Genomic DNA, 27,830 nt, shown 5'->3' with positions numbered 1-27,830 from the left:
TTTACAAAAACATTTATTTTATTTATTTAGTACATGGCATTATTCCAGAACTTTTTAAAACTAAATTTCTCAATAAATATAAGCAACAGAAAACAATTAAACAAAAGTGATTACTAGATAACAGACCAAAGGTTTTAGGTATCTTCATGCAATGCATTGCTTTCAGTGATTAGCTAATTACAAGCTGCATGGTCTACACATTCAGAAGAAAAACAGGAGTGGCCAATCTTTTCTGCAAAAGGTCCATATGGATGCAGGGTTTCATTTCAGTAAAGCAGAAGCATGTGTAATCAGTTTTTGAATGACTGAAGACTTAATTAAAACAAGTGGATTTAGGTGAGCTAATTGTTGTGTAGAATGAAAACCTGCTACTACATTAACCCTTTATAAATAAGTGTGTGTGAATTGGATCAGATCTGAATGCTTATAAATTACCCTAATTTATTTTGATAGTTGACAGTTTTTACTAACTTGAGTAAGTATTGATTTAAGGTCCCTTTCATGTCAAGGTTTGCATTCCACCATTTAGCCAAATGTCACCAGACTCCAATCAGACCAAAAGCTTGTGAACACAGCTCTACCTGTTAGATATATTTGTATTACACCATTTATCCAAATGTTTTTCAGACTTTAACACTAGCATGAAATATAGCTACATCTTAGCAACCATATAGCAACCACTGTAGCAAAATGTTTGCAACACCTCTGCAATTACACTCTCTGTGTTTTTTATATATCTGGCAAGCTTTCTGGAAGTTCTTAGAATGTTTTTATTAAACGATACATCTGTGCGTCAGGACATGCAAATCTGATCTGATCACTTGCAAATAACAGTCATCCCAACTGATTTGATTTGGGAAACAAATCCAAATTTCCTACAGTCTGAACAAAGCCTTTATTTTTAAAGTAATGTAAAAATATTTAATTCTGAAGCCTTTCTATTGGTCCATTAATTCCAAAAAGTACCAGTAAAAGATGACACAAATTACATCAAAAAGTAAAGACGGTGATATACACAACCAAATAAACCCCATATCAGAAAAAGATGAGACCTTGTGGAAGATGTACAGTAATTCTTACATTTACTTTGACCTTTATTTATTGGCAGGCAGTATAACTAAATATATATCATGCTTTGTCAGGTCAGCATTTTTTTTACATTTCAATAGTTTTCTAACTCATTTGAAGCCTTTAATTCACGCCTAATGATTAGATCATGATTATAATTACCAGCTGACATAATCTATTTTGAATTACTTTATTATTTAGTTCTAGCTCTTAACTGCTACCATCCCATCTTTGGCTTGTGTTTTAGGGCTAAAATACATGAAAGAAAGGATGTGTATTAAGAAAGGAAATTAAGTATATCTTCAAGAAGATGAAGATCTTGAGTGTATACTGTCTGCAATTAAATAAAAGTAAATGTAAAAACTCTGTGCAAAGTTTTTTTTCTGATTTGTGGTTCTACATTTCTTAAAAAAGAAAAAATAAATCAAATATATACTATGACAAACTGTACATCTCCAAAGTAACACAATGAATCCAGCCTATTCAGGTAGAGGAACAAGCACAGCTCATTCTATCATGACAGATAATTAACGCATAATGACTTTAGTAGCATCAGTCACCAAACTGCCAATAGAGTGGCAGTGGAGTGAACGATTTATTATGCAAATACGCACTCTTCACTGATATGAAAATACCTGATGGTAAACATTCAAATCTGTGTTGTTTTTAAAAGGCAGTGCCTCTGGTCATTATACAAAGCAGGTCAGCAGAGTCAAAATGGCAGAGTCTTCTTTCATGGGCCTGTATTAACATGCAGGCAGTGAAGCCTTTAGTTCCCTCCAAAGCGTAAGCATCTCTTTGGGGCTGCGTTTATGCACCAGAAGTACTCTGCGGTAGGCGCACGGTTTCCCTCTCTCAGCCTCTGGTAGGTCAAATGTCAAAAACCCAGGATGATGACTGGGCGATATTCCAAGTCTGTGGAGGCACATGCCTAAATACACATCATCAATAGGGAATAAACTGACCCACTGAGAGACCACTCGCAGCCGCCTGGCCAGGGCACCAGAGTAAACCACTCCTCCTCCACCTGCGTACGTTGGGTACACACCTTTATAGAAACTCTCAGGTATATAGTATTTAGTGTGGGGTTGGTGACTGGGCCAAGCATTGGTAATTACATCCCCCACAAGGAAATGCTCTATTTCTTTGCTGTCATTATTCACCCCTAGGTGTTCATTCAGGAGGCCCAGGAGAGCACCTGTCCTGACAAAAACGTCATCATCCCCTTTAAAGATGAAGTGAATGTGCGGACAATGCATGGACAGCCAGTCCCAAAACAATATATCCTTTAGGGTGAGGTTGAAGAAGGTGTCTCTGAAATCCCACTGTAGGACATCTTTGTGGTGGCTGCTCTCCAGCTGTAGAAGCGCCCCCAGGTCTGGGTGGGGGCCTGTTGTTATGTCTTGCCTTCCAAGCAAGAAAACAGTGCGTACCTGCCACCATTTTCCCCCTGCCTCCTCCTGTACCAGACCGCTCCTCCCCCACGTCTCCCGAATGGCCTGCCTGTTCTCAAAGCTCCCCACCTGGGATTTGATTGCCATGAGTAGCATTGGTGCCTCTGCGTCAGCGTCTTGCCCAGTGCACAGGTCAGGCTGGTCAATCAGGAGAGTGTAGCGCCTGCAGTGCATGGACAACACAAAGTCCTGCATCTGTTCAGGCATAGTGTTGAAGTCAGGCAGCTGAGATGCCCAGAGTGGGTCAGGACTACATGGAGGAGGTCCATCGGCCTGATGCATGTAATTAGGGTCAGTGCTTGGATCCCCAATCTCTGTTCTGTTGCCTCTCAATATGGGATTGTGTTGTCTGTCCTGGAGATGCTGAAGGCGGTTCCACAGAGCACCATCCACCAAGCGCAGGTTCCAGAAGGTGGCGAGTGGATGGGGTGCTAACACTCCAGAGTTTGATGAAGCTCCAGAGGCCACAAAATGAAGAGGTAGCTGAGGTTCTGGAACATAGGACATGGCCACGAAAATGGACACCATGATGTACACCAAGAGGTGACTCATCATCACAAAAGGGAGGACACACAGGCACAGGGCCCTTCCGCTGCACCTGCATCGTGCCATGGACTGGAACAAGAGAAGAGGCAATATGTTAATGAAGTTATATATTACATATTCCAAACAGTCAAATAATAAAATATGAGAAAATCATTTTATTTAAAATTGTTTTTTGGCATTAATAACTTTGTGTAATTTCAATGTGTTTGTGTTGATATTCCACCTAATAGATGTATTATAAGAAGATATGCAATACCAGGTTTGGTTAGTAAATACTAATTTCACAGAGTTTCACAAATTCCAATATAATTCAATGGTTGATATGTAATCAAAGTAATTTAAAATGGCCATGGGATAGCAGTATGTAACTTTGCTTGGGAGTGCCCACAACTGTATAAGTAGCAAATCCTTCTTATTTTTGTCTGCACTTTAAAAACAAAGACACTACAAAGTGATGCCCCCCGTTTTACTTTTTTCCCCAATTTTAAGATTCTTTAAACTCACTTTTCTTTTTTTTATAAACATCTCCTGTATCATTGCTCAAAGAACCCTTCATAGAGTGTATGTCATCGCTGTGATGCAAATCCCTTGTATGTTGTCCTAAAAGCTATTTCTACAGTAGAAGGAAAAAAAAACCTTCAAAATCAATTAAAGCACCGTATTCCAAGTTTCTTTGAAGCATTTCTATTGGCCTATCAATCATGAAATTTTGAGACAATGTAAACAACAACTGCCAGATTTGCATCATTCACACAGTAAACTTGTGGTGAAGAACATTGGCTGCCAAACTTTATGAAACTCACCACATAAATACTTAATATCTGGTATTTGCTCATGTAGGAGTACTCTATGCTATTCAGTAAAACAGATGTTGTGAAGTATTGTAGATAATTGTCTTGTGATATATCAAGTATCAAGGGCAACATGTTTTTTGTTGAAAAAAATGCTCAGAACTAGTGTGCTCATGTGTCAGAAATGTTTGCACAATACTCTACATGATTCATGATTAAACTCCACCTACATCCCCCAGTATCAAAGATCTGTAAATAACGAGAAACCTGTTTAGGCAAAGCTGCTCGTTGTTAAGTATTGAAAGTACCACCTTGGCCCTTGCAGACTTAGGTCCATTAAGAGTGGGTCCTTAGGGGATTCAGTCTCCATGGTTTGCTCCCAGGGGGCTCATTATCTGTGCCTGACTTCGCCTGGCCCACAGCATCACACAGCTCAAGATATTTACCTCAGGTACCACAAGAGCACATTTACCCAGTGGATGGAAACACTTTGTTTACACATTTTTGTTTGCATTACCCTAAAAGGTACAATAGATAATGTAATGCGAAACTGATATTTAGAAAATGCTCTGAAATTTATCAGAGCTATCAAACAGTTTATCTTGTTTGTATTCTCTTGTATTGTATTTATTGTAAGGATGCACAAAACATTTTTTTTTGCTCAAAACAAAACCACACAAAATGAAACAGTCAACTGAAGGCTGAATGCTTGGGTTTCATTTCAGATTATCATTAATTGTCCCCCCTTTCAATTATTTGGTCTTTTCACTTTTTCTTTTTGCATTAAAATAACAAAAAATAACTGAATAATTTTAGTTTTAGAATATTCACTGCATCTCTAATTTACTGTATTTTTAGTATTGGCAAAGTTACTTCATATGTGTTCATAATGTTATTTAATTTAAATGTTGTCTAGCTGTAAGTGTTGTGTATGAAATGTTTTAATAAAATTATGGTGCAAACTGTTATTACGCCACATATTACAAAACATTCCAGGAATACTATTCTGTAATGGTACAGGCTCACCTTTCTGGAACCTTCTAATAATAATTTTGCTTATTTTGCACTTTTCATACATACAGCTCTGGAAAAAATTAGACCACTTTACCAAATTGAAAACCTCTGGATTACAATTAAAAGGAAGATGGATGATCACAACTATCAAACCAAGCTGAACTGCTTACATATTTGCACCAGGAAATAAAGTGGCATAAAGTTATTCAAAAGCAGTGTGTAAGACTGGTGGAGGAGACTGTGATTAAACTGTTATTAAACATTTTGATTTCTGAACTCTTAAAACTTTATGAATATGAACTTGTTTTCTTTGCATTGTTTGAGGTCTGAAAGCGCTGCATCTTTTTTGTTATTTCAGCTATTTCTCATTTTCTGCAAATAAATGCTCTAAAAGACAATATTTTTATTTGAATTTTGGGAGAAATATTGTCTTATAGAATAAAACAACACTGTTAATTTTACTCAAACAAATACATATAAATTGCAAAATCAGAGAAACTGAAGTGGTCTCTTTTTTTCTACCAGAGCTGTAATGCTGCTCAAAGTGCTTCACAACATAAGGTGATATGAACAACAATGAACAATAAATTACAAGAAAAAAAGAGCATGACAAAAATCTAAGGAAAAGAACAATTAATTATTAATATAAATATTTAATCCACTTTTAAAGACAGTATAGATTAAAAATGCATGTGGAATTGGTATAAATAAGACACGAATAATAGATATATTTTAAATAAACTAATAAACTAAACAAATTGTACACAAAACGTCAGTCTAAATAAATGTTTTAACTGCATTATAAAGCTGGTAATGGTGGGTGCCTGACGAATATTTATCAGTAAAGTTTTAAAGTGAATAGTGCAAGCCCCTTTTATTTTTTCCTAAATTGTATTTAGGCTCTGAGGCTTTGAGGAAATATCATGTAAAATGAACAAAGCTAAAGAGCTAACACGAGAAACCAGCTGTACAGGTCAGCCCACCACAACTAGCTCTATAGACTCTGTAGCTGTTCATTACTTTACCTGCTAATTCTGAGGTCCAGTGTTCTCGGTGTGTTCAGGGAGGACTGTAGTCACTCGTCAGGCTCCTGAAGTTTCCAGAAGGTACACTGACACATCTCCTCCAGACAGCGCTGGGTCTGAAGCTCTGCTCATGCTGAACTCCTCTCTATATTTTCATTAGATATATAATGAGCTAATGAAGCGAACAGCTGCTGTTTTGATATAGAGTGTGTGTGTGTGGCTCAGCGGAGCAAACAGTCGGATATTCACCCTTCACTAACTCGCTGGCAGGTGCAGGACTGCGCTGACTGAGCTGTGTGTGATATCTGCTCTGTAGCATCCAGCTCTCACCTCACCTCAGCCCTGCTCTGCTTCTCTGCTCTGTTTCAGCTTCAGGGGCGTGTTGAGTGCTATGAACCACGTGACCTTCACAAACAAGGTACGTTTAGGTACAACACCGGCTATCAGGTAGGACAGACCTGAGGACCACAGTGAGGAGGTTATTATGTAACAGTGTTGTTGGGCAGTAGTGGATAGTAACATAGTTACATTGCAATTACTGTACAATAATTTGTAATTTGTTACTGAATTTAAGTAGTTTTTGTGTATATTTACTTTTATGACATTTAAGTTGTCATTAAAACTTTGTACTGCTACTGCTACTCTTCTAATAGAGTAGTTCTCAAACTTTTAAGGCCATGTAACACCAATGTCCAAACTAAACCCTCAAAGTACCACCTACAAGCTATTTCACAGAAACACGTGTAGTTACCACACACATAGTTATTTATACACAGTACGCTAGACATGTAATTCACACATATACATGTCCTCATATATTAACCAGTTGTTTATCACCTGTTGTGTGGAGCTTGCTCTTTTTTGTAGTCTGTACGTTAGTATGATTAGGGAAGTTGTTTGATTGGTTATTGTTTTGGTTAATACAGTATTCTTACTGAGACTCTCAAAAGGATTTAGACAGTGGTAAATAAACAACATGAGAGCCAATCAGTAAATTACATTGTTTATTACCTTATTTAGCTATTAACTGTAGTGCAGAAACTGTAGTAAACTGTTGGTGTCTGTTGGTTGATAGAGCAGATCTTGTGGCGTTCCGCAGCGTCAATGATGTTAATAATGCTAAAACTGTAGTTCTGAGATTGAAGGACTGAATCGTAGCTTACATACAGGTTCTAACAGATAAAGCACAAAACACTAATGTAATGCTAGGAAAATTACAGGTGGAAATTTTTATAGATTTCAGTTTTTAATATTTCGATGCAAGCAGATGTTTTTCTGAGGTCACCTAGTGTACCACCTTGGGATGCTTGGAGTACTAGCGGTGATACCCATAGCACAGTTTGAGTTTTACTTCGGTCATTATTATAGAAGCAGCAGTAATTTTAAACATGTATGGCTTTAGGCCTCTTCAGGGCTAAAAGGCAATGGCACTGAAAATATCAAGTATCAAGTGAATTCAAATGGTTTTTAATACAAGTTTTAATACATTGTCACCCCTGCAGCCAAAAATATGTTTTTTTTTTAGGGATGCAACAACTAATCAGATCAGTTGGGTCTACTCTACATACAGTTGCTAGCCTGTAATATGGCAGTAAAGCACTATTAAAGGTGTCATTTCACTAGAAATGATTTTGTATTTGCACTTTTTGAAATACAGTTGGTCACTCGAGTTGTATATGCATATTGCACATGAAACTGTTCTCCTACCCCCATTGCCTGCATTAGCCAACAAAAGAAAAACAGAAAGAAAAAATAAGCGAATCAGGAAAAGCCTCTGGACTGATGTCAACCTGTAAATCAGGATTCATTGCTTTGCCTAACTTGGCTTGACCCGCCCACTGCAGAGATGTGGAGGGATAGTCACAGTGCTGTTAGCCAATCAGAGGCAATAGGTTGCATGAATATTCATGAGTAAGAGCCAAAATTCTTACGGCCCACAGGCATTAATTCATACTAGAGACCACCGCAAAATTACTTAAAAAATTTATAAATTGAGATTTTAAGATGGATGCATGTTGGAGTGATGGGTGAAGGTGATTCTTGGTAAGTTTGTAGAAAATTGCTTCCATTTTTTCTTTCATTTAATGTTCCTAGAGCCAGCTAGAGTACAAGATGTGTCTTATTATTAAGAAATTAATATCTCACTCACATTTAGTAGACAAGTTAGCATTAGCATCCCCCCCCCCCCCCCCAAGTTTTCACTTCCATCTTAAATGTGGCAGATCCAAATTTATGAGAATGATATGACTGATATTTGCATAAATAAAGAAATAAATCTGCTGTTACACAGGGGCTAGGCTCAGATCCTGATCGGCAGAGCTCAGTTTCCGGCACAAGGATTAGGCTTTGGCAGGTTAGGGCTTTTACTCTACGGAATTAAGCATTCTGAATGCAGATTCTTTGTTGAAAGGAAAATGTAATTTACAACTAGACTTTATGCCTCAATTTAACAAACAAAAGTCAAATTGTTTAAAATCTCAATTGCAAGTTGGGGCATTGGGTAAAATTAAATTAAATTAAAACCGAATGCCCACTTTATTCACAATAGTACATAGAACACATATCAGACATTTAAATAAAATAAAATGTATTATTTAATGAAAAATATTAGCTTATTTAGAACTTTAAACATTTAAAAAAAAGTTGGGGTGGGCCAACAAAAGATTGGAAAGTAAGTTGTACTAATAAAAAACAGATCCAATAAGAACAATTTGCAAAACTTTAGATTTGCAGCATTTTAGAGAGTGAAAGTCCCTCAGAAAATGGGCAGAGATTCAACAATCAGCATTTAAAAAGTTGTGGAACAATTTCAGAAAGTGTTTTACTATGTTTTATTGTGAAGACTTTGGCTATCCCACCATCTACAACACAAACTATCATCTAAAGATTCAGAGAATTGGCAGGAATCATTGTGCACAAAGTTTTGAATTTGGTGCCATATGGCTTCTCTTTTACATGGTTTAGCTTTAATTTGCATTTGTGGATTGCAGTATGTTCACAGACAGTATTTTCTTTAAGTGTTCATTAGTCCATACAGTGATTTTCAGTACAAAACATACCTGTTTTAATGCAGTGCCACCTGATGACCCAAAGATCTCCAGCATCCAGGATTCAGTGTGCCTGGAAAAAGTCCTGCTGGAAAATGAAATTTGTATCTCCATAAAAGTTGTCAGCAGAGGGAAGCATGTAGTGCTGTACGATTTTTTGGAAAAACACTGCACTGACTTTGGACTTGGATATAACACAAAGGACCAACACCAGCAGGTGACATGGCTCTCCAAACCAGCACTGATTGTGGGAACTTCACACTAGTCCCTTGATTTCCAGATGAAATGCAAAATTTACTAATGGTCAAAGATGGTTTGAAGAGACATGTTCATCTGCTGGTGTTGGTCCACATTGAGTTTCACATTTTGAACTGAATTACTGAAATAAAATAACTTTTTAATGATATTCAATTTTTTTGAGATGCACCTGTATATCGTCCCTTTTCAATGAAAAACAAGTATCTTCAAAACAGCAACTTTACAGGAGAGAGATAAAACCTACATAACCTTCAATGTAAAAATACTTTATTTTAGGTAATTTTGGAGAATTTCTATTGGTCGATTCATTAAGAAATTTTACACAGTGGAAGGGACAGTTGGTGTGTTCAAATTATCTAGTAAAGTAAAAATCCACTACATTATAGATACTTGTTTTTTTTTGGACAGTGATGATATCAATTTAACTGCAGGGTTTGGTAATGATAGTTAGAGTACAGTAAGATACGGAATAAAGAAAGCTCCACAGAGTGATTTTGCTCTTCGGAAGGAGCAACTTTTTAGGGGTGGGCTAAAATATTGATGTTGCAATATATCGTACCATCTTAATTTGCGATATGTGCTATCAAATATCAATAATGTTATTGAAACATCTCTAACCTCTGAAGCTCTAACCTTCCTAAGACTCAATTTCACTTACTAAAGTTACTGCATCATTACTCCACGTGGTGGTGTAACTCTTCTGAGGCAAGGATGGTCCTACATAAATAATGTTTAAACAGTCTAGCCCCGCCCCTGCTACACAGGCTGAAAAAATCCTTTTAATTTCAGTGTAAATAGACAGAGCCAATAGGTAGATTTATGCAAATGCAGGGTCTTTTTTATATTTGATGTAGATGTGATTCATTCTCAGCTCTGAATATGTCGGACACAACCTCTACACACTCATCCTGCATAATGCTGAACACACACTCCAATGCATCCTAAAAGCCCTTACCCCAGTTTTCTTATCCCTCTCAGGCACACTACCATTCTGGCATTGTTCTATCAGCCCAGCTTAAAAGTTGAAGTGGCCTGGGCTTTAGTATCCAGAGCAAGCAGTGCCCCTATTCACCCCACCCCAGCCTCCTCCTTGCAACTGATATGATTAGATCATCATGATGGCAGCACTGTTAGACCCAGGCTTTTGTACTTATGAAGGCTCTAAGAGAACAGGACCTGAGTTTTGATTCTGTTACAGTATGTGTCCTGCACCCTATTGATTTAACCCCCTGAGGGCACTAAATCACGGCACACAGCAATAACACCACACAATGGCCAACACTTATGTAACTACAGCAAGTTGAAGTGGGCAGGGTAAATGACTGAATAGTCAATGGCAATCTAACAAAGCTCATTGACAGGCCAATAATTTCCAAACTGATGCCCCTGCTTTTAAATAATCCTGTTGTTCGTGGTGGGCTCATTTGACTGTGCCCTGCACTATACTCTTAAACAAAAAGTAGGTTCTCTATTGGTTCTTTAGTAAAGGCAAGCTCTACAGCTCTGAAAAAATAGAAGACCACTTCAGTTTCTAAATCAGTTTATCTGATTTTGCTATTTATAGGTTTATGTTTGAGTAAAATGAACATTGTTGTTTTATTCTATAAACTACAGACAACATTTCTCCCAAAATCCAAATAATAATATTGTCATTTAGTGCATTTATTTGCAGAAAATGAAAAATGGCTGAAATAACCAAAACGATGCAGAGCTTTCAGACCTTAAATAATGCAAAGAAAACAAGTTTTTATCAATTAAATCAATGCATCTTTGCATGTTCTCCTCCACCAGTCTTACACACTGCTTTTGGATAAGTTTATACCACTGATGGTGGAAACATTCAAGCAGTTCAGCTTGATTTGGTGGCTTGTGATCATCCATCTTCCTCTTGATTATATTCCAGAGGTTTTTAATTTGGTAAAATCAAAGATCATCCTCATTCTTAAGTGGTTTCTTATTGTTTTTTCCAGAGCTGTCTGGTCAATTTAATTATATTAGACAAAACATAAAATATCTTGTATTCATACTGTCTGCAATGAAATCAAAGTCAAAGTAAATGTGAGAAACGCTGTTCCATACTGTCCTAACCTTTTTGTTTGTTGTATATGGATCTTTTTGTTTAGGGACATATCTGGTCAGTGTTCTGTATTGTAAGACACAACACACTTTTTATCTCATTAACTTCTGTAGCAAAGAAAGCCAGACACTGTGTATTGGTGATTTGATGTAAAAAAATGTATTTCAACAAATCATTTCGTTTTCCAGAAATCTCCAAGTACATCAATGGTGGACAGTTCTGCGGTAATACAGCCAACCGTTGGATCTTCTGCTCTTTCTTAAAGAGGTAAATCATTATCATCCTAGTCATAACTGGTAATAATCAGTTTCTCATACTGATTATCATTGTTGCTTTAGAGCATTATATATCACAGTCGCTCAATCACAGTAGGTTTTAGGAAAAAAAGCAACAAAGCCCTCCTATTGATCGATTCACAATGATAAAGCCAATGATGCCCTTGAAAATAAAGATGCCAAAAAGAGTTTTCATGAACACAAGAAAATCCTTTCAGTAAAAAGTGCTTGAACTTAGGACTGATACTGAAAATAATACAATTGTCTTAATGCATTTTGCTTAACATCTGTCCATCTAAATAACAATCCTAATCATATTGATTTTGTTCACGATTACGATCCAGTGATGGCCAGTATTGGACCAATAAAAATACTGAGTATCGTATCGGCGCACCTCTAATACCAATTCTAATACCAGTGTTCTTCCCAGAACTGTATGTCTATGCTGAGAACCATTTAGGCACCTTTACTTTTAGGAGCACAATGAGGACTGAACACACATGAGAAAAGACTGATATGTCCAGCTGCGCCATATACAGTGTAGCGTGGACATGAAAATCTCAGGTCATTGGAGATACGGGTACAACATGCATACCAATTACTCCTGCCATTCATAAGGGACAGTAACCTAGTACTTCTATACACGTCTATCAAAAGAGTCACTGATAAAATCGTAATGATCAGACAAAAAACATTGTCAACATATGAAAATATAACATCATCTCATGAGAATCATTGTTCAGCAGTTCCGCGGAGAAAAAAAACCTGCACATAATGTATAAAGATACAGCAACGGAATACAACATTGTCATCGGGTCTAACTTGGTGTCATCCAGGGAGGCAGGGGAGTAAAGGCAAGACACTGATAATGGGACAGCACTCGTCACACTTCATCCTCCAGGGCACTTCTTTATCCTCCGCAGACTGATGTCGCAATCACCAGCTCTCGAAAGTCACCCCTCATTTTGGCACAATAACTTAGATCATGATTTTAAAAAAGAGGAAACTGAAAAACAGGCATAAACATACATGAATAAATATATAAAGTCACAGAAATAGACATAGATTTACATGTCTGAGCAAATTATACACCAAAATTTACATTTAGATGTTGAATATCCTGTGCAAAAAGACACATAGCTCAATAGATCTCTCAGCACACAAAAACAAAGAAACAAAAATACACTCTCCAGATGTTTTATCATTTTTCATTCTTTAGAGTTTAACACGCACTTTCCAAGTGTATTCGGTGCGTCTCTGAAGAACATTAAGCTGTGTGTATAGTTCACAGAGAGAGAAAATGTCAGAAGTCACTTGACTGAAGTTCCTCGTACCAAATCTCACGCTTTTCATGTCTGCGATGGAAGGTATGTCTGAATGAATAGAGAGGTAATCGTTTCCTAATGACTGGAAGAGCAAACCTATGGGAAAAGAAGGCATCGTTGACTGTGGCATTGACAGATGCAGGCTTCCATCGAGGTTAGAGTTTTGTCAATGATTCATAAGCAAGGCCTGAGGTTGGGATTTCTACTAGAAATGGTGAGAAAGGTTTACAATAGATGCTGACCTTCCCTCCCCATCTCGCTCTCTTATATACATACACACACATACATACATACATACATACACACACACACATACACAGCACATTGCACAAACACTTCTGAACAAGGTCAAGATCTCCAAGAATCACAATGTAAATTTCTTGTCCATCGTTAGGTGCTACACTGACTTGGAAGACCGTTACTATTCCTAAAGGCATTCGTGGAATTTCATTTTCACTTCTAAAACACGTGCTGTATGTATCTACCCACACAAGCCGAAGCAACTGGCAGTTTTAGATTTGAAGAAAAAAAAAGGTTTAAAAAAAAAAGCAAAGTAGGGATTTAAAATTCAACAGCTCATCGTAATAAATACTAAAGACAAATATGTAAAGAAATAATGGCAATATAGGAACCAATGGTTTTAGTACAAATATTCAAGTTTAAGTACTTTTGTTGTTAATATTTGAATTGATCAGCAGCATCCATCTCTGGATAGATTGCAGAGACTGGTCTGGTCTCTCAGAGCACTTTCAACCCGCTGAAAAATAAATCTCACACTTCCATAATGAGTTTTCCTAATTTTTTTATGATGAAGGAAAATATGTTTATTGAACAATAAACAACAGGGTATAAACTGAACTGAACAAACCTCGAAACTACAGATTTATAAGGTGGAAGTCATACACGACAAGTAGATACTAAAAACAAATACCTGTTTTTTAGTTTCTGTGCTCAGCTTTCATTGGCTGTTGACACACCTCACTCAGACTGAGTCTGTGACTAGTGTACACTATTATATAACACTAGTTGTTCTAAGTGAGTTATAAAAAAAAATAATGTTTGATATGCTCCGACTGATCTAAATCGCAATTGGGAGGCCCAAAATCAGAGTCTGCGCGACTCTTTTGGTTTCCTAAAGAAACTTTTATTAATGTGACATTTTAATTTTTTAATAATATTTTGGTATAATGTATTATAAATTAATTAATGACTGGATAAAACATTTTCTTTCATTTTAGCGAAATTTGTTTTTAAAACCTGGTCATTGGCTGAGTTACACATTATACTGCCACCAGCCAGCAGAGGCGCTACACCTGTTGTGGAATCAATTTGTGTTTTGCTGTCCATGCATTTCTACCATTCCAATATTGATAACAAATGATTTTTTTTTTTTACTTTTGTTTGTATATCCCATTGGACAGGCTGTGTTGATGCTTAACTTTTACATTTTCACAAATTTTCCCCTGGCCCATGTTCTATCCCTAACTGTAACCTTATTTACTGAAACTTAATCCTAATTTTAATCCATGTTCTAAAACATAATGCCTGAGCATCTTGTTGCACAGATGCAGTATGTGAGTGGCAGCAGATGCCATGTTTAGGATTTAAACCGAATACATTTAGAGTACATATTTCCAAATAACTAATTATTTATTTTTAAGAGTGTTTCACAACACACACAATTTTTTTGGCTAATACGATTAACGCCTCCGCATCCTGACCCAGCTCATTTGCAATGAAATGCAAAGCAGCACTGCAGTTCTGGGAGGAGAAGATTAGTAGAGACATGGAAGTGGTGGGTGCAAGCCCACTGCCTCAGCGAGCGAGATAAGAGCTCTGAGAGAGCAGACAAACCTCCTGCAAGTCAAGACTGATGAGGGGAGACTTCAAGGACTAAGGCTAAGAACTTGACGAAATGCAGGAAGAAGAAAGCTTATCACAGTGAACTGAACAATGCCTGGTCTTTTGTCACAGATTACACTTCCATAATATAAAGAAATGAACAGCTGAATGGTGCATAGTATCATAAAAAAGAGCCGGAACACTCTTCAGAATCTGTGAACTAAGAGGAGAGAATGTAAACAATGGACCAGAAGGTAGGAAAAGTGAGGAAGAATTAAAAGGGTGGTAGTTTTCCACAGTCGATCGTTAAGCGGAGATGATTTGCCTTCTGTCCTGAGAGCTTAATACGTCTGGTTTATTCAAAAGGCCGCCATGATAATATGTGGAATTAAGCAAATTAGTACACTTGGTAAATTGCTATGGGGATAGACTTACTTACTTACTTGCTGAGCAAAAAAAATCACAAGCATACTCAGTACGCCTTACGTTTTTGCCTCTGATAGGAATGGACCGGTACCATTATCATTGGACTGGTTCAATTCCACTACAACCTCAGTCATCCATAGATGTCAGCTCATTTTTACTTAAAGCTGTAGTTGGTGACTGTCTAAAAACAGTTTTTGTTATAATTCTCTGTATAATTAGAGTTCTAATACATTTTTTCGTTTGTTCGTATCAGATTAAATGTTTATATGGCATAATTGCCTCCTCATATCTATGTGCAGAATCTGTTACACAGGCTTAAATCTACATACACTGTTGTGTATTAGGAGCTAGCTTCACAAGCTTGCACTGATAATAATGGAAAGACAGAAAGTCTTCCATATACAGACAGTGCTAGAGAGCAAATGGCAAAAGCTGTTTTCTACAATATCAACTATAACAGCTTTAAGTTTGTTGATCTGACATCTACATAAAAAACAAAAACGTCACTTGTCGTGACTTGTCTCCAGGAATTTAGGAAAATAAATAAAACTGACAAAACCTGTTCAAAATGGGAGTATGGGCAGAGTGATTCAGAGTGATAACTTCACGTAAGGTACTATACATTTACAAGCTAATGAATTAATGTTGTTGTGAAGTCTCGGAAAATGATTTCCTTCATGTGTAGCTCATCTTTCTGTATCAACTGATACATACAAATTGACAAATCATTTTGAAAAGATGCTGTGAAAATAAATAAATTAAATCTGTACCATGCCAGAAGAAATCAGTATATGCTTAAAACAAAGAAAAACAGTCCACAGGTTCGGTAGGAAAGGAAAAACGCTGTTCTTCTGTCCAACGTGAATTTTCCAAATACTGTAGCATTTGAGTCAATTCCTCTGCCAAAGGCATTTTTTTGCTCATCAAACTGTAACATCTTTGGGGATGGTATCATAGATAACTAAAGCTCAAGTTCAATCAGAAATGTCTATTATGAACCACCTTCCCGACATGAATAATTTAATTCAATATTTCTTTAACCGGGCTGCCATTAGAGGCCACCATTACTCAGTCCTATTGCACATCTCCCACACAGGGAATTCAGATAAAGAATGTAAAAAGTGAATCAAGTAATGACAGTAGCAGTAAAAGAAAGTAAAAATAAATAAAAGGCAAAATAAAAAATCATGTCTATGTTGAGCTTTTTCAAGTCTGTCAGCAGCCAGCTTTGTGTCACGACTGTGGGACAGTTGGGATAAAAAAATAAAGTGCGTTTGAACTCTCTATTGAATAATCTGTCTAGAAAAGTTCTGTGCACAGTGGAGAAGGTGTGAGAAATTTGCTACAGTTTTTTGGGTCTCAATATGTCCAGCCCACCCAACCCGCCGCCCATCCTGTCAGCCCCCCAGGTTTCGAAAGACTCGTCACATCACTGTAACTTCTTCTGTGCTTGACAGCCAGGATGTTCGCCCACCCCACCCCCACTTGCATTGCATTGGAGCCCTGCCCTCACAGCTTTAACATACACACACACCAACGTATGTGTAACAAGGGCTGCTAGATAATATCAATAATAAGAATACTGTTACTGTTATAATATTTGCAATAAACTGAGCTGTAATGCATTAGTATGTAGGATTTGATGTTAAGCGTTATAAAACTTGGCACATAATTATGAACTCTGTATCACTGTTAAGGTTGGTTATACAAACACGTTTTTCCTACTTCTCTTAAAGCTCTATAATTATCCCATCTAAATGCTCAAAAGAGTGGATTTCTTTTTCATTTCTTCTTTTGAACAGTTTCCTTTCTCCCCAGACGTTTCTACTGCACCCTTACCGGAATTCTTTTTTCTGATCTATCGGATCTATTATTAAACACCTCATCACAAAAGACAACCCACATAAACATGTAGATGTAAATCTATTTTTGCAATCATCTAAGGAGCCTTTTGAGACTTGTTTCTTCCTCCTCCTCTTTCTCAGCCCTATCTCATCTTCCACTCTCCTGTTATTCTCTCGCTCTCTCTCAGACTTGTGTCTCCAGGCCACTCAGTTTGGGAATGAGGATTCGAGGAGTAACCCCAGAGTTGAGATCCCTCTCGAACTCCAGCAGCTGCCCCATGAAGTTGAGGTTTGGAGACACCACTGGTCGTCGACCCCGCACATACTTATAGGCATCCGTCATGGTCATGAGCGTGTGCTTCATCAAGTAAGCGATGACGATGGTCGCTGAGCGGGACACGCCTGCTTGGCAGTGCACCAGCACACCCCGCCCATTCTGATGAGCCTCCTCTGAAAAAAACAAAGTGGAACAGATGACAAATAGGCCACATATTAACAGGCAGGCAAAGTATCAACTCCTTATATCCACTGCTATTTTTGAAATCCATTTCTTGTTTTATTTATAGCTCTTCAAATATAATTTCCCTTTCAAGGACAGGAACAGAAACAGAAGAAATGCATTTGCACCTGTCAAAAAAAACACTGTGTGCTTTTCTTTTATCAGACAAGCGACAAACTGAAGAGTGTTTGAAATCTTAGAGATGTAATACGCCAGAGGTGAACAGCAAAAAACACACTTGCAGTCAAGGAAATGGTTGCAAAAATAGTTGAACCCAAAAGGAAGTGTCAGATTACAGTGCTATTCAAAGGTTATTCAAGGCAAGCTTGAGGCTTTAGCAGTATGAGGACAAGCGTTGTCCTGTTGGAATAGCGTACCAGAGAGTGCACAGAGAAAGGGTATGGCCTCCCGCTGGTTGTGGGACTTCATTAATATAATGTCGGGCTGTTAAAGTGCACATGCAATGAAGACCAAAATTGGACCCCACACTATGACACCAGGCTTTCTGGACACATGACACTTGAAAACAAACCATTAGTCTTGGAACTGACCACGGTGCTTCCACACACTGATTCTTGTTCATTTACACCAAGACAAAAGAGGGATTTGTCGCAGAACATTAAGTTTTATTCTTGTTTTTTGATTCCTTCTGGGTGCAACTATTTTGTTGATGAGTGTAGAACATGACCATGACACCCTATGTACATAAATGTGGGCAAGAAGCTCACCTATGAACTCAAAGACCTCCTCAAAATACTGGCGGAGGTTCTGCTTGCTGTTATCAGTGGCGGGGAGCCTCTTGTAGCGCACCAGACCTGTGTCCACGTGGTAGAGGGGCAGGTGGGTGGTGACATTGACTACGTAGCCGATGTTCAGTCGCAGCAGCAGATCCAGATCCTGCGCATCCCTCTCATTTCCCAGGAAAAGCAACGGCAGGATGGGGCTGACCACAGCATTCTCCACGTCTGGGGTCATCACACTCTCGTCCGACAGGGAAGCAGGGAGGGAGGAGGAGAGTGGGAGGGAGAGGTGCACTGTCATAGAACAACAGAGACCTTTTCATTATCTTGTCCACTGGTTGCAATAAATGTACCTGTTGTGCAATTGAGCTAGTAATTAGGGGAAGAAAGTGCTGGGGGGAGGCTGGTGTTAAGAAGAAGACATCATACCAAAACAACTGTTGTGTTCCACATATTATTACTTTCATGCATGGAACAGGGGACCAGATTTGCACATCATATTAAAATTGCATTCATTTGAACATTGCTCTGAGCAATCTTTTATGCTTACATAATTGCAACAACATGCAGACTAAGAGGAATGAATGCATTAGACTACGAGGAAAGCAGTGCAGAGCAGTTTTTTACAGTTTTGCCATCAATTTGCTTTGTAAGACTTTGTAAGAGGGTAGTTTATTAAAAAAAAACTGTGTAGGGGAATCACAGAATGTCAGACTTCATGATGCAAATAGGAGAAATGCTTAATCGCCTGCCAGGAGGGGCTTGGTGTCAGTGACCCCATTTTTGCAAAAGAGAAATCTAATTATTTCACATTTTAATCCCTCCTTCTCTTCTCCTGTTTGTGTTCACATTATCATTCTGCTCCTTTCCCTGCTCCCGTTTTGCTCTAAACCACAGCTATAATTAACAGTCATTATCCTGTGGTTTGTTAACAAAAAAACACATTATAATAACGCAGGCAGGGACAATTAATCCGTACATTTGAAGGAGAGATTCAGGAAAAGGAGCTTTACAAAATTAGGCATAGTGACACATTTAAAGAGTATGTAGCTCCAATTGAGCAGTGTTATGTATATGCATTGTACCAAGATGTCTATGGAGATAAGAGTTGGTCATTTGTTAGACTAATTACAATTTTGCTACAGAGATTGCTGCTGAAATTACATTGCAGATGGCAAGCCTAGCTGTTGCACATAATTGTCCAACTACTGCAGTACTAAAGACACTGCTCACATAATAACCATGTTGTACAAGTAATAAATGCATAGCATCTATAGTATGGGACACCAACCCTGCTGCTGGAGAGCTACAGTCTTAGATTACACATCAATTCCAAATGTAGAGATCAGACAGCTAAAGCTGAAGTCTGGTGTATTTTAGGTACCCTGCCAGAAGCAGGGTTGATGATCCCTCGTCTATAGGCTTTAACCTGATCAAAAAGCCAAGAAAGTGTATTTAAACAATGGAATAAACATGTGTATTAAAAGGGAGGATATGATTGAGTTCCATCTGACTTGATAATATCATTTATTTAGCTGTATTTGTCATGCATTGTCTGGAAGAAATGCTCAACTGCATGCCTACCTCTTCCATTCTCCTCCTCGTCTTGCTCCCTGTTAAGTGAGTTGAGGACCAAATGAAGCGACTGAGCCGATGGTAAGGAGTGCCCTCCCTCTCGTTCTCTTCCTCTCGGTTTGGACTTGATGAGAGTGCCAGGAGCAGAAGGTGGAGGAGAGAATGAGATGGGAGACTCAGGAGTGGGAGAACGAGGGGAAGGTGAACGTGGAAGCATATCATCATCTATCCCATCACTATCCCCCATGCCAGCATCTCCTCCTTTGTTCCAGAGCCTCTTCAGGGAGTCTCTGCCTTGGTCTCTGCTGCTTCCGGACCCCATGAAGTCCAAAACTGCCATCTTGCCTTGCTGGAGTCTCCGTCGCCCTGCATGGTCAGTCAGTTGGGATCGAGTGAACTCTAGGAGGTTTCGACAGTCCAGAATAACTGGACTGGTTCCATTGCTTCCATTCTGGTCATGGCCCATGCAAGCCCTTCCTGTTCCCATCCCCACACCTGCACTGTGGTGGTTCGGTTGGGTTTTAGAGCGAGTCATCTTCTTTGCAAGCTCCTCAGGCCAAATTGTGCGCACACTGTAATCATCATCATCAGGTTGGTACCCACCCATTGTATGTGCCCCAATACTGTGGCCCATGTTGGGAGGTTTAGCTCTGTGAGGGTTATAGGTTACGACTATGGGATCACTGCTACAGTAGCTGCAGGTGGAGCTACCTGTTTGACTTGCTTTGGGGTTGCAACCACTGACACAACTCTGCAGGGCACGTAGGGGAGCAGATGAGGAGAGGGGAGCACAGGGTAAGCAGCCGCCAACCAATTTTTTACGAAATGCGGCTGGACTCTCAAAACCTCTTCCTTCCCCTGAACAGGATGCACAGCCTAAAGGTCTTAGAAGCCCTGTACGGCAGTCGGACACAGTGCTGTTGGATGAGGAGGTGTTGGTGGTGGAGGCAGTGGACAAGCATCCTCCTAATGTTTTCAATCCCATGGTGCCGTCACCTCTTTTGTTTGGAGTTGCTCCTTGGGCTTGAGAAAATGAAGAGGATGGGCTTCCAGTGCCACCTTGACAGCCAGCTGAGTGGCCTCTCGCTCCCCTACAACGCACCAGCCTCCAGCAGCCACAGTTGAATGGGTGAGAAAAGTCAATAGTGCAGGTGTGGTCTGGGCTGGGAAAGCCTCCACGGGAGGAGATGGGAGAGAGAGGCAAATTGTGGAGGATCTGGGGGCGTTGATCTCTGGTACGCGAAGGGCGAGTTTGACTGATGTTCTGGAAGGAGGGTGTTGCCCGGAAGGGAACAGAGGGTGGGGCAGCTGGGTAGTGGGTGTTTAAGATGGAAGCATGGGGTGATGGGGCAGAGCTGTGGTGACGGGGTAGACTGTGGGGGTTGGGAGGCTGTTGGACAGTTCCCAGTTTGGAATTCTCTTTGTTACCCACGGAAGGCACGTCCCTGTAGTTGGCAACTGCAGAATGAAACTTTGATGGCAATTCTTCTTCTCTTGTCCGCCTAGATTTTGATTGCTGTCTTTGGGCTGGAACAAATTCCAAGACCCCACCTGGTGAAACAGCTAGCTGGTTTTGATAATGGCTACTGTGCTGTGGTTTGTTCTGATTTTGTTGCCTCTCTGGGGGGTCAGAAGACTTCCCTCTGGGTTTTCTGTCACCTTGCTCTGAATCCACCTGCAGAGACACTCTCTTGCTTCTGCTCTCTCTGAAGCTTCCACCTCGGGTCAAGCTGCTACTGCGCCCTTTGTCGGGATGTGTCCCTCCTTTGTCCACAGAGACTTTAATGTCAATGGTATGTGTGTGCTTGTGAGGTCTGGGACCCAGAGTCACAGTCCCATTGCTGTGACAGTGACTAGGGATTGGGGTGCTGTCGTCTGTGGTGGGACCTCTCTCTCCCTTCGCTCTCTGCACACGGGATAAATGCCTGTGCCTGCATTCCAGGGACAGAGAGTTAGAGGGTGGATAAGGACGGGGTGGAGGAGGTTGGGGCTGTGGTAAGTGGGGTGGGGGTTCGTTGCGGGTTGTAAGTCGTTGTGAGGAAGACTGAGAGGTGGTCGGTGGAGAGGCCACACGCAAAGCCAAGCTTTTAGGCCGCTGGATAACCACTATGCGCTCGTCAAGAGGGAGAGGAGGCATCTGGGGCTAAGCACAGCTGTGTATTTATGGATTAGAAAGAAAAAAAAATAGACTGAATTAGTTGAGCAGTGCTTGTTAATTCTGGTATTGTAGTAATTTTTGAACTATACATAGTTTGTACACGTAATACATGTGTATTTAGAAAACTGTTTAGTATTAGTCACAGCAAGCACAATCACGCAGACAATTGTGATGAGTAATGCACAGAAGCTAATTATAGTTTCTGTCTGTCATACACAACCTTCCTGTTAAGTGAACACCAAAAAACAACAGAGACAAAAATACACAGGATAAAACCACAGACTTATCAGTAAAAAAGACAGTCCCCATAATACAAAAATAAACAGCTCTTGTGCACTGTTGTTACACAATACAAGAAAAGTATTCTCCTGGTATCAAATTGTACAAACCCAAATAAGAAAAGTTGGAACAGTATGGAAAATGCTAGTTGACTATTTTTTCATTGGAGACAGTATGAATCTAAAATATTTAATGGATTGTCTAGTCGCTTTTTCATTGTTTATTTGTTAATATACGTCAATTCCTGCAATTCCTACCTGCAAGACATTACACAAAATGTTGGGATGGTATTTAGTATTTACCACTTTACAACATTGTCATTCCTTCCCACAATATTTTTTCCTCAAGGAAAGCAAGCAATTAAGTGTTTTGTGTGTTCATAACCCCACAATCTTTACTGGGATCAGGCCAGTACTCTAGTCAAGCCAAACATCTGAAGCTATGCCTTTGTGTTTTGTGCAGCAGCAAGTTTTGCACTGTCTTGCTGAAAAATTCATAGACATCCCGGTAGGATAATCCAGCTTGAAGGAAGCTCTCAGTGATCTTAATGTATTGTTATGCATTATTGCTGCCATTACAGAAGTGTAAGTACCCTTTGTTTAGGCCACTACTAGCATTTACTTGCCCTTTTTGACACTTTTTGAGATGTGCTTTAGGACTGAAATGCAGAAACAGACGTATAATAACAATGTAAATAAAGTTTACCAGACAAAACTTCAAATATCTTAGGTTTATACTGGCTGCAATTAAATAAAGGAAATATTTGTAAGAAACACTGCATTTTGCCCCCATAATGTTCCAACAAAAAGCAATATATTGGTTATGCAAGGACAAAAAGTAGCTGTTACATAATGATGATGATTTTGCATTGAATTTGTGATGACAAGTAGCCCACCGTAATAAAAATATAAATACTCTGTTCTTTGCGCAAAGAAGTTCAACAGCTTATTTTTACAAAGTGGCAGCTAGTAACATTATCAATGAGCATTATGGAATGTCAGAGGAAAGTCTGTAGATAAAGCGGAGAGAGACAGAAAGAGAAAAAAGAGAGACAGAGGGAGGGAGGAAGCGAGGAAGGAAAGGGAGGACTGGGAGAACAAATACAAGATGTGACATGGCTGAATCAGCCATAGACCTCATGGGAGGGACACGCATGCAAAACTGCACTTCAGATATACACAGACACTCCACTTCAGGACACAGCCATCACACCATGCCTTTAATCCCAAATGCATACATCCACGCACAGAGCCTGGTGACGATCTCCTCATCCTCTTTCTTTTTTCAGCCTTGCCTTTTGTAGCCTGTGGTGAAGGGGGTGGTGGTTACATTGACCCAGATTTGTCATGGTGCAAGTCAACATCACTTTGATCACTTTTGCTCACACACCAAACACCTCATCAGCACTGTCTCACAAAAAAACACATTGGTAATGAGTTTTCTTTACAGCAGACTGAAGCCAGAACAGCGCACTCTTGCAGTGGCCTCTGCATCGGAGCTTGCTTACTGTCTGAGCACAACAGCCACAAACAGTTCTCAAATTACACAGACTGTGAAGGGAGTAATGCTGTTGTTTATGTTGTAGGTAGTCAAACGTGAAATCAAGCCCAAATCATACACTGAAATGTTTATTAATGACTAAAAACTGAATGTCTATGGAGACATAGACATTCTTAGAGGTAGGCAATCTGATAATTAAAAATATTATCATTAAAAACAACAAGATTCTCTTTTGAGAATAACATGGTTATTGACAATACTAATGCTAATTAAGCATGAAGCGTTTCCTCAGGGGATGGTTTGGGAATGGCCACCCCTGTGCATGTTGTGAGTGATGTTTAAGACTGGCCAACATTCTTATGGCAATGTGATAAAAATTATTGGACTTCAAGTGAGGCCTGATAAATGATGCCCAATGTATAGAACATTCTATTTCCAAAGTTGGAATGGCATTTAACATTCCTTTCATCCAGAGTGTTATGTGTGTATAGTGAATATGTCATGGAAGGCATACAACCCACAGTGAATAGCACAGAAGGTGTTAATAACCATGACTGGCAGTGTCTGGATAGATTTGTCAGGGGACATGATATTTGTCCCTATCACATGATTTCTGGTGTGTAGTGTAATGTTTTTATCCACCCCTACATCACCTCTCTCATAAATTCCCAGGGGTACTGGGTGTGTCTGACCAGGAAAAACACCAAACTGCTGTGCTTGAATCTGGATCTGATGGCCAAAAATGAATTAATTGGGTCCTGGTACACACAACGATATAAAGGTGGATTTTAAACTGAATATATGGCCGTATAAACTGCTATTTCAGCTGTTCATTAAAATTAGCCAGGGTAACCTTATAACCTAACTGTAAGGAAGGACATCATATTCCAGATGCAAAATGTGCTTTCAACCAAAACTAACCTAGGTTATCTTAGCTAAACTAAATTGTTTTTCATACACAAAAGGTTCCTTGAGGAATCAAAAGTGATTCTTCTGTATTAAAACCAATTTTTGTGACACCTTTTTTTGGAGACAAAGAAAAGACGATCATCATAAGATCTGAAAAAAAATGAGACCACTAAATGATGATGTTTTTCCTTGATTTTCCAAATTGAAAACCTCTGGAATATAATCCATAGGAAGATGGATGATGAAAAGCCATCAAATCAAGCTAAACTGCTTGCATATATTTCACCAGGAGTGGCATAAAGTTATCCAAAAGCAGTGTGAAAGACTGCTGGAGGAGAACATGCCAAGATGCATGAAAAATGCATAAAAAGATGCATGAAAAACAGGGTTATTCCAACAAATATTGATTTCTGAACTCTTAAAACTTTATGAATATGAACTTGTTTTCTTTGCATTATTTAAGGTCTGAAAACTCTTTTTTGCACCTTTTTTTAGTCTAAATGAAACTATTTTTTTTTTTTAAATTTGGGAGAAATGTTGTCCGTAGTTTACAGAATAAAACAGCAATGTTTATTTTACTCAAACATACTCCTATGAATGGCAAAATCAGAGAAACTGATTCAGAAACTGTAGTGGTCTCGTAATTTCTTTCTAGATTTGTATGTTGTCTTTAAAAGGGAATATTTGCTTTGTTGAGCTTTGTTGTTGTTCTATTAATAATGTCTGGGATAAAATGCTTATTGGAGTCGTGACAGGCCTAGGCAGAACACTTTCTTGCACATTTATTTTATTATTTTCCTAAATCTATGCATTTAGCCTACACTATCAACTATGATTCAAATGATAGGCTACCAAATTAAGAAAAAACACCCATCTTTTAACTGCAGTTAGCTAGGTTAGCTAGCTAGTCTACAAAATTAGCCTGTAACGTTAGGTCTCCTATCACTGAGGTAGGCTAGCTTGCTAAACGCACACACTTCAGACTATTGCTTCAGACCCTGTCGTTTGTACACATGCTCTACAAATCAGTGCACAGCCTGCGTCAGGCAACTGCAGGCCTGCCTGCTCCACAACAACACACCACAGCCAGTCGACCCAGTCACACGTTCAGGAGCTCCAGCCACAGCACTCCCTCTTGTAAAAATCTTATTTTTTTCACCCTGCGTTTAATATGCAGCTAATTTCCTCACATCCGTGCCCTGTGTGTGCCGATAATAAATAAGGTGGAAGGAGGAGTAGGGGAAGGATTTCGCGCATCGTCACCCATCATTACGCTCACACAGCTTCCAGCCTCTCCGTCACTTTCTTCCTATCAGTGGATGAGAGAGAGAGAAAGAGAGAGACAAGCAGAGCTGCATGTTCTCTTTCTCTCTCATCTCAAAGGCCTTTGTTCACAGAGCTCTCTCTCTCTCTCCCTCTCTTTTTCTCTACCAGCTCTGCCCTTCAGATCAGCACCACTGCAGTTAGTTAGCTAAGGATAGAGAGTTAGCTAACCTAGTGTGCTGAGTAAAGCAATGGGCATCATCATCATAAAGAAATCAACACTGTAATAAATAGCTATAGCTAATAGGCTACAAATGGATGATGGGTGAATGGGTGAATGCTGGTTATTGCTATGTAGTTACACCACCACTGGGCTGGCAGGCTATAGCCCATGCTGTCACGCAATCTCGTGTGTGTTTGTTGTGGCTTATTTAGTTAGGCTAGTAGATGGAAAAAACAGACTAGATTAATATAACGTTAGGTGGGTTAACCCCCCCCCCCCCCCCCCCACACACACACACACACACTCATATACACACATATAGGCTCCGCATAGGCATGTGTGGCCGATGGGAGCATGGGTTAGCTGGCTAGGTTAACTGCATCAGTCTCCATCAGCTATTAGAAATAAAGGTAACTTAGCTAAGCTAGATAACTAGTTAAGCTCTTAGCTAACTATACATGCAGGCCTGAGCTGTTTTGTTTGTTTAATTATTGAATGCTTTAATGCGAAATAAAGGCAGAAAGAATAATAAATACGATCACACACAAGCACGCGCACGCAGGCTTTAGAATAAAGAGGATGGGGGTAACGTTACTCACGTTACACTCGGGGGGTCCGCTGTATCATCATTCCCTCAAACCGCTGTCACCCGTGTGCTTCTTCTCCAGCAGCGCCTGTTCCGCTCGGCTGCATGATTACATGGCTAGCTGAGTCTTCTTATGCCCTGCATTATTATTACTATTATCGTTAATAATAACAATATATAAGCTAATATAGTCTATTAGTCTCCCTTGCAAAAACGTCTCCTCCTGGACGTTTAATGCACGCGCACTGCTCCCTCCCCGGCATGAAGCATTTTTTTTTTTGTCACCGGTCGTCTATGTGTGTGTGACAGAGAGAAAGAGAGAGAGAGAGAGAGAGAGAGAGAGAGAGAGAGAGAGAGAGAGAGAGAGAGAGAGAGAGAGCACAGAGAGCAGCACACTGTAGCCGTAGACGCGCGTGAACGTGCGCCGTGGTGTGTGGCGCGTGCGCGCAGACGCGGACGAGAGAAAGAGGAGGAGGAGGAGGATGATGATGATGATGATAGGGAGGAAGGTGGGGTTTCCAAACGCATGACATCATCCCAGTCCAATGGCAACCAAAACAAACCACCGAATGGAGCCTAGCTAGCCACATGCACTTTAGGCTCAGAGGTTCAGTCTCTGCAAATATGTGATTATTGAGAGACCGAGAGCCAAATAAAGGTAAAATAATAAAGCCCAGCTAAACAACAACCCAAATCACTTATCTATAAAGTGCACGAGATCATCTGTTACATAACTATCTGCCCATAATGAATAGTTAAAGAATAAACAGCTCTGGAAAAAAAGAGACCACTTCAGTTTCTCAATCAGTTTCTTTGATTTTGCTATTTATAGGTATATGTTTGAGTAAAATGAACATTTTGGTTTTACTCTTTAAACGACTGACAACATTTCTCCCAAATTCCAAATAAAAATATTGTCATTTAGACCGTTTATTCGCAGAACATGAAAAATGGCTGAAATAACAAAAAAGATGCAGAGCTTTCAGACCTTAAATAATGCAAAGAAAACAAGTTCATATTTATAAAGTTTCAAGAGTTCAGAAATCAATATTTGGTGGAATAACCCTAGATTTTTATCAAAGTTTTCATGCATCTTGGCATGTTCT

The 27,830-nt window shown here is 39.4% G+C and overlaps 2 protein-coding genes and 1 long non-coding RNA gene across 4 annotated transcripts; 1 reads left to right on the top strand and 2 right to left on the bottom strand.

The window, feature by feature from the left end:
• si:dkey-175m17.6 (N-acetyllactosaminide beta-1,3-N-acetylglucosaminyltransferase 2) lies at positions 1 to 6,287 on the bottom strand. The gene is made up of 2 exons (XM_007244496.4): positions 5,899 to 6,287; positions 1 to 3,137 (listed from the first exon to the last, which is right to left on the bottom strand). Exon 2 carries the CDS (start codon positions 3,132 to 3,134, stop codon positions 1,815 to 1,817), a length of 1,320 nt encoding a protein of 439 aa, XP_007244558.2. The 5' UTR covers positions 3,135 to 3,137; positions 5,899 to 6,287; the 3' UTR covers positions 1 to 1,814.
• LOC125782381 (uncharacterized) lies at positions 6,252 to 17,267 on the top strand. The gene is made up of 3 exons (XR_007425029.1): positions 6,252 to 6,316; positions 11,469 to 11,547; positions 17,181 to 17,267. It is a non-coding gene; the product is annotated as an uncharacterized LOC125782381 (long non-coding RNA).
• si:dkey-175m17.7 (uncharacterized) lies at positions 11,415 to 27,211 on the bottom strand. Of its 2 annotated transcripts, XM_022676272.2 has the most exons (5): positions 26,738 to 27,211; positions 23,491 to 23,547; positions 19,816 to 21,959; positions 18,220 to 18,525; positions 11,415 to 17,442 (listed from the first exon to the last, which is right to left on the bottom strand). In XM_022676272.2, exons 3-5 carry the CDS (start codon positions 21,941 to 21,943, stop codon positions 17,177 to 17,179), a joined length of 2,700 nt encoding a protein of 899 aa, XP_022531993.1. In that variant the 5' UTR covers positions 21,944 to 21,959; positions 23,491 to 23,547; positions 26,738 to 27,211; the 3' UTR covers positions 11,415 to 17,176. The 2 variants fall into 2 exon arrangements, with proteins under 2 accessions (XP_022531993.1, XP_007244555.2); XM_007244493.4 differs by lacking the exon at positions 23,491 to 23,547.
• Between the last annotated feature and the right edge of the window lie 619 nt (positions 27,212 to 27,830).

This window comes from Astyanax mexicanus, chromosome 17, assembly GCF_023375975.1.
Source record: "Astyanax mexicanus isolate ESR-SI-001 chromosome 17, AstMex3_surface, whole genome shotgun sequence".
Taxonomy (NCBI): domain Eukaryota; kingdom Metazoa; phylum Chordata; class Actinopteri; order Characiformes; family Acestrorhamphidae; genus Astyanax; species Astyanax mexicanus.
This window is presented reverse-complemented; position numbering and strand designations above follow the sequence as displayed.

Bases quoted from the DNA above. Each gene is read 5' to 3' on its own strand.
- si:dkey-175m17.6 (XM_007244496.4), bottom strand. From the start codon at position 3,134: ATGGCACGATGCAGGTGCAGCGGAAGGGCCCTGTGCCTGTGTGTCCTC.
- si:dkey-175m17.7 (XM_022676272.2), bottom strand. From the start codon at position 21,943: ATGCCTCCTCTCCCTCTTGACGAGCGCATAGTGGTTATCCAGCGGCCT. The intron at 18,526-19,815 runs GTAGGCATGCAG...GTTCTATGACAG, and splicing joins CGAGGAGGAGAATGGAAGAG to TGCACCTCTCCCTCCCACTC. The intron at 17,443-18,219 runs GTGAGCTTCTTG...TGTTTTTTTCAG, and splicing joins GGAGGTCTTTGAGTTCATAG to AGGAGGCTCATCAGAATGGG.